The sequence below is a fragment of the Glycine soja genome, chromosome 6, assembly GCF_004193775.1.
Source record: "Glycine soja cultivar W05 chromosome 6, ASM419377v2, whole genome shotgun sequence".
NCBI classification, from domain to species: Eukaryota; Viridiplantae; Streptophyta; class Magnoliopsida; order Fabales; family Fabaceae; genus Glycine; species Glycine soja.
In genome coordinates, this window is record NC_041007.1 from 8,388,024 (window position 1) to 8,394,537 (window position 6,514).

Sequence of the window (6,514 nt, forward strand, 5' to 3'; positions counted from 1 at the left end):
ATTAATTTCTCGCACTTTTTATTAAAAATATTTTTTAATATATTGAAATTAATGCACATATATATATGAACCATCAATCATATTTAATAATTTAAAATTAATTATATCAAAATTAATTTATCCAATTTCAAAACAAACAAGTTCTATATATCTCCTGTTTTTTTAATATGGTTTTTCTTCCATCAGAGAGGAACCAACAAACTACTTAAACCACAGCATTCTTAAGGAATATTCCTGCCTGTTGTGAGATGACAACAAATTAATTAAATAAAATACTTCTAAAAATTCTTGATTTATCAAGTTTATATTATAAATTAAAACATTTTTTTAGGATAAAATGATATATATCTTCATTAAAACTTTTTTTAACTCCACACACACACAAATATATATATATATATATATATATATATATATATATATATAAAGAAAGAAAGAAAACTTATATTTAGGTCATCCAAAAAGGCGAGTGGGGAGTTAAATTAATGTGGAACTTCTTAAATATCGTTCAATCTCTTTTATAAATTTTTCTTTATGTTTATGGTAAGTGGTTTCGCTATTATTTATTATTTATATTTTTAATCATTAAAACGATATTCTTAAAATTTTCATTTATATAAATGTTTCTTTCTTCCACTCAAATATCAATTTTAACTATTTTAAATTTTTAATATTTATATTAAATCTTCTTGTCATTTCAAACCAATGCTATATAAACTTTTTAATCCTTTTTTAATTAATAAGATATTCTCTTTTTGTCTAAAAAAAGATATTAGCTTTGAAGTTTTATCTAATAAATATTAATTACTTGTATTAATTATTTAATTAATTTAGTTTTATACATTTGTCTCATAACTTTAAATATTTTTTTATTTATATATTTTTACGTTTTGTCCAAATTTATTACAAATAGACGTACGAAAAGCTTGCTATTTCTTTTATAAAAAAGAAGGTCCCGAGAAAACTAGGTGCCACTGGCACTTGATAAGACGATTAATTATACTCTGTTCATATATTTTTATAAACCCATATATTAAAACGCCAAATACTCTTCTATTTGGTCCTAATGATAGCGGTATTAGACTCAATTATTATCATCCAACAGACCTTTCCTTTTAATTTTGAATTAAATTAAGTTAGCATGGGCCCTTGAGATGGATTGAGGGTACATTTTAACTGATTGATTCTAACAGATAATACAAGTCCAAATTAACTCTAGAAATAATAATTTTCTATATTAGTGACATCACAGACATATACTTACGTGGTGATTAAAAGTTATCTGCTTTGTGTTAAAAATAGACAAGTAATTATGGATCGCCATGGACCATACACAGCATTTAAATCCGGCGGATGCAATACTGTGAGCTGTAAATTTTTAAGCTCTGTCTTCCTTTCAGCACGTCTGATTCGACTTCCCTTTTATATTTTAATTTTAATTCTGTTTCAAAACATGTGGTAAAAATGTGTATTTTTTATTTTACTTATTTTTCGTATAAATATGAGTTCAATTTCTAATGTTACTAAAATCTTGTTTGAGAGACACCTCTCTTATCTATGAATTAATTATTTAAATAAGTTTATATTAGCAGTTTCAATATGTCATGGACACTTTATCAAGTAATATTAAAGATAACTCTCTGTACTACTATATTTTTTCAACAAAAAAGTTTTAAAAAAAGAGCATTTTTCTTATAAGAAAATTTTAGGATTTTTTATGAGCTCTCGTTTTAAAGGTAAATATTAAGGAATACCAAACCTTAGTTGTTAAAAGTTTTAAAAGAAAAATTATTGTATTTAATTAAAAGTAATTTTTTTTTGTTTTCAATGTTTTTCAAAAAATATTTTTAATTTCTAAATAATATTTTATGAATCTTTTTAATAGACTAAATCTAATGCACAATTTATCATAAAAAGAACCACAATAATTCATCATGAGGTATACTAGTTATAGTTTAAAAAAAATGTCTCTTTTCCCAGCAGGATCATATCCTGTTAACAACAGGAGATCTAAGCACGAATTTGTGCCTTTATATATATATATATATATATATATATATATATATATATATATATATATATATATATATATATTAGCACTTCAACATACCATCAATAAAATTGTAATGATACAAATTCATGCGTGTGTTACTATTCATTTGAATCGTCGACACTTCGCACTGTCTTTCTAAAGGCTTCAAAAAGAGCTCAAGTAGGTTTCTTGGAAGCCACTCTTGAAGCCTACTACTACGACCCTTTATATATATCCACCACAAACGACACGTCTTACATAAACTCCATCACATTGAAGCCACCACTTGATGGTTTCATTTTCATAAATTCTCAAATTTCTCTCAGCAGCTTCTTTGTACTCTTCCTTGGCTGAGTTTCTTTTATTTTAATTTTCTCTCTAAGTACACCCACCCAGTTTGTGCTATATACTTGTATTTTCTCTATATTATTACACTGATCTTGAAGAAGCATGGCAGAGAAAACCAAGAACAAGGTGGAGGTTCAATTGGGTTGCGGTTTGATGGGAAGAATTTTCCATCTCAAAACCAATAACAGGACTAGAAAATCCTCTGTTCATTCACTACCCGTGAAGGTTTGCAACAACACTGCACAGCAACAGAGGGATCAGGCCAAAAACGAAGCCAAACCCTCTCCAAACCATGAATCAAATGTTCCAAGAGATAGCTCCATTGGAACCATTCCTACACTGAAAGTGGAGCAGAATCCAGCGGGAAAGAGTAGCTCTAGTCACCGTGCACCTTCAGCATACCAAAACACTCAAAACGGGAGAGCCTCGGACGCTGCAAGAACCTCAATTCAACGAAGCCACGACTCAAATGAAGAGAGTAAACAACAACAGAAAGAGCACGCTGTTGTTAACTCTCTGGAACTTGCTAGGATAAGTACAAGTGCTAATCATCATCATCATCAAAACAACGAGACGAAATCCCTGGCGAAAGAATTTGTGTTACCAATCACTGGGAATTTGCTTGTGAATAGCAGCCCAAGAACTAGTATTACCAAGAGCAAAGAGTTGAACACCTTGTCCGGCTCCTGTTCTTACAACAGTAATAATAGTACTAACAAAGGCATGATGGGGAACATAATGAGGAAGAACAGCGACGAGCTTGCGCAATTTCGGAGTCCGAGGAACGGCAGAGTGGACCCTGAGGTGTTGAAGTCCATGGGGAATGAAGCGTACAAACAGGGGAGATTTGAAGAGGCTTTGGCTTTGTATGACCGAGCCATTGCTGTTGACTCAAAGAAAGCAACGTATCATTGCAATAAGAGCGCGGCTTTGATAGGTTTGGGAAGGTTTCTTCAGGCAATTGTTGAGTGTGAGGAAGCTATCAAGTTGGAGCCTTCGTATGGCAGAGCCCACACGCGTTTGGCAACAATTTATTTCAGGTACTCAGCAATAATTATGGTGTATGCTTCATTCAATTTGCCATGTGTTTTGGTGTTTCCTTAGAGAATTGATAATTTGATTGTATGCAGATTGGGAGAGGCAGAGAAGGCACTGAATTGCAATGAAACAAGCTCATGTGTTGATTCGGTACTCGCTTTCCAAGCTCAGGCTCTTCAAAATCACCTTAGCAAATGCACTGAAGCTCGGAAAGTCAAAGATTGGAAAGTTATATTAAATGAAACACAGGCTGCAATATCCTTGGGTGCTGATTCAGCTCCACTGGTTAGTTTCCTTGGTTTAACGTTTTTGTTTTTGAGGTTTCTTTGCTACGCCTAAACTTTTTGTACTCCAACAATTTTATTTTTTTTTTATCATTTTTGGATCGAATGTCACCTAATGTTCCATAATAGATAACACTCCGAGATGGGAATCCTATTATTCCACTTTGTTTTTATATAATAAGTGCCATAGTGATTGATTGATCAATAAGCGGCTATGGTATGCCTTTCGCTGATTAAAAAATGATTATGAATATACCAGGTCTATTCTTTACATACTGAAGCCCTGCTGAAGCTCCTAAGACATCAAGAGGCACACGCTACCTACGAGAAAATGCCAAAATTTGACCTTGATTCTTCTAACAAATTATTTGGCCCCGTTCGTAGTGCTTACCTATTGATGATAGGCGCGCAAATTTACTTGGCAGCCGGCAGGTCGGTGAAAATGCTTTATTTTTATGATGTTTAACAGATTATTCAAACATGATTTCTGTATTTTGAATGATATGTAAAGAAAGTCCACCAATTAGAGAAAAAAAGGACATGCAGATATTTTAGAGCAGGCTAAATAGAGTAAAGTGCCAACAATCGGGTTTCCCATTTCATAATTCATTTTATAAACTTTAGTGTGATACGATGACGATGAGGTATATATAGTCGGTACTTGGCATTTATGTTGCAGTTTCACTTGACCAAATTTTGTATAATATGCACCAAACCAATACAATATATTAAAGAAATACTAATAACATATTCTCTAATACATTTTTTTAGGACACCCTTGTTATTTATTGAAAATTATAATTTTGTGTGAGTTTCACTTCAATAAAATTTGCATCGATAAAGTATGATTAGAAAGAGTGTGTTGTTAGTACTTTTACATAAATTATTATCTTCCCCTGCTATTGGTTGCTTTGATTTTAATGATGGTAGGTGATATATTATCTGAATCTAATTAGTAATAATGAACGAATGACCCTAAGTTGCTTTGCGTTTTTGTGTGCTGACAGGTTTGAGGATGCTGTAACAGCATCTGAGCAAGCAGCTAAACTAGATCCAAGTAATTTTGAGATGAATGCAGTGGTGAGGAGGGCCAGAGCAGTGACATCAGCCAGAATGAGTGGTAACTTACTCTTCAAGGCATCAAAATTCACGGAAGCATATGCTGTATACAATGAAGGACTAGAGCATGATCCACACAACTCAGTTCTGCTATGCAATAGAGCAGCGTGTCGTTCTAAGCTAGGTCAATTCGAGAAAGCAATTGAAGATTGTAACGTAGCACTTATAATTCAACCTAGTTATAGCAAGGCTAGGTTGCGGAGGGCAGATTGCAATGCCAAGGTGCTTTAATTTCTACTTCGATACTAACTTGTAGAATATACTATTATACTTGTTTTTTAGTTAATAATTATTTTTTTGAACATATAATAGTTGGAACGATGGGAAGCTGCCATTCAAGACTATGAAATGCTATTAAGAGAAAAGCCAGGGGATGAGGAGGTGGCAAGGGCTCTGTTTGAGACCCAGCTCCAACTCAAGATGCTACGCGGTGAAGATATTAAGGACTTGAAATTTGGCTCAAATTTGTTTTTCATCTCAAGCAATGATCGGTTTAGACATTATGTAACATCACCTGGTGAGTAATTTTTGACTGTGCCTTCTAGCAAAATTATATTCGGCATTGCAAATAACAAACACTGACCAGTTGTGAACAAATTGAACAGGGATGTCTGTGGTACTCTTTTGTAACAAGGCAACCCATAAGCAAGTGTTGTTGGTGTTGGAGCAAACCTGCAAGAGATTTCCATCAGTTAATTTCCTTAAGGTTGGTAATTTTCAATGTTATAGGCATTGTGCCCCTATATTCTTAATAAAAACTAGTTACATTGTCTCTTACTTATAATTGATTTACGATTTTAGGTGGAGATTGAAGACCATCCATACTTGGCAAAATCAGAAGGTGTGAACTGCATCCCAGCCTTTAAAATATACAAGAATGGATCAAGGATTAAAGAAATTCCAGGAAACAACCACGATTTGTTGGAAAAATTAGTTAAATTATATAGCAGCTGAAGGTAATCACACTTCTTCGAATCACAACATATAGGAAGAAACGAGGAAGGTTAGATTTTTAAGAATGGAAAGGAAGATTGCCAAAAATAAATCAAGCTGATTATATCTGCTTCATAAATTTGGTCACCTTGCTTACAAGACAGAGGAAACCAGAGACGAAACATAGCATTGTTAAAAGCTGTAGAAAAATGTATAGGAAAAGTGATTCTTTGTGTTAGTAATTGACTTTCTTAATACTTTTGGATGTTTGAGAGGTCTTTAATTCCTCACATTCAGTGCATAATGGTTTGGAAAAACGTAAACTTTTTTTTTGTTGTTGTTAGATAAGTTATGTATTCTTTACAGGAGTGATTATTTAGGTTGTCATTCTAAGTTATGAGCAATATAGTAAAAGAAACACGATTGTTTTACATTACAGAAACTCTATTCAATTATAGATCTTTCAAGCTTCATGGTTCAAAGTTGAAATATATATATTGCTTTAAGTCAATCCAACTTTAAAATCAAGTGGAGGTTGGTTCAAACTTCAAAATGGTTTAGTGGCATAAAAGACTGTCCACTCCGCCAGGGTAATTGACCGTAAATTACTGATTATTTGCTTTCTTTTTTGTCGGCACGGATTATTAGCTTGAAAGAGCACTAAAGTCTAAGGTTTAAACAAAGAAACAAGTTGAAACATTCTTCTAATGTGTTTTTGATTAATTTTGAGAAATAATCATTTTTTTTTTGTCAAAAGTAA

General features: G+C 32.5%; 1 protein-coding gene across 1 annotated transcript; it reads left to right on the plus strand.

The window, feature by feature from the left end:
• Positions 1–2,119: 2,119 nt before the first annotated feature.
• On the plus strand, positions 2,120–6,187 carry LOC114415330 (TPR repeat-containing thioredoxin TTL1-like). The gene is made up of 7 exons (XM_028379961.1): positions 2,120–3,420; positions 3,511–3,703; positions 3,962–4,134; positions 4,710–5,043; positions 5,134–5,338; positions 5,427–5,527; positions 5,623–6,187. Exons 1-7 carry the CDS (start codon positions 2,483–2,485, stop codon positions 5,773–5,775), a joined length of 2,097 nt encoding a protein of 698 aa, XP_028235762.1. The 5' UTR covers positions 2,120–2,482; the 3' UTR covers positions 5,776–6,187.
• The last annotated feature ends 327 nt before the right edge of the window (positions 6,188–6,514 follow it).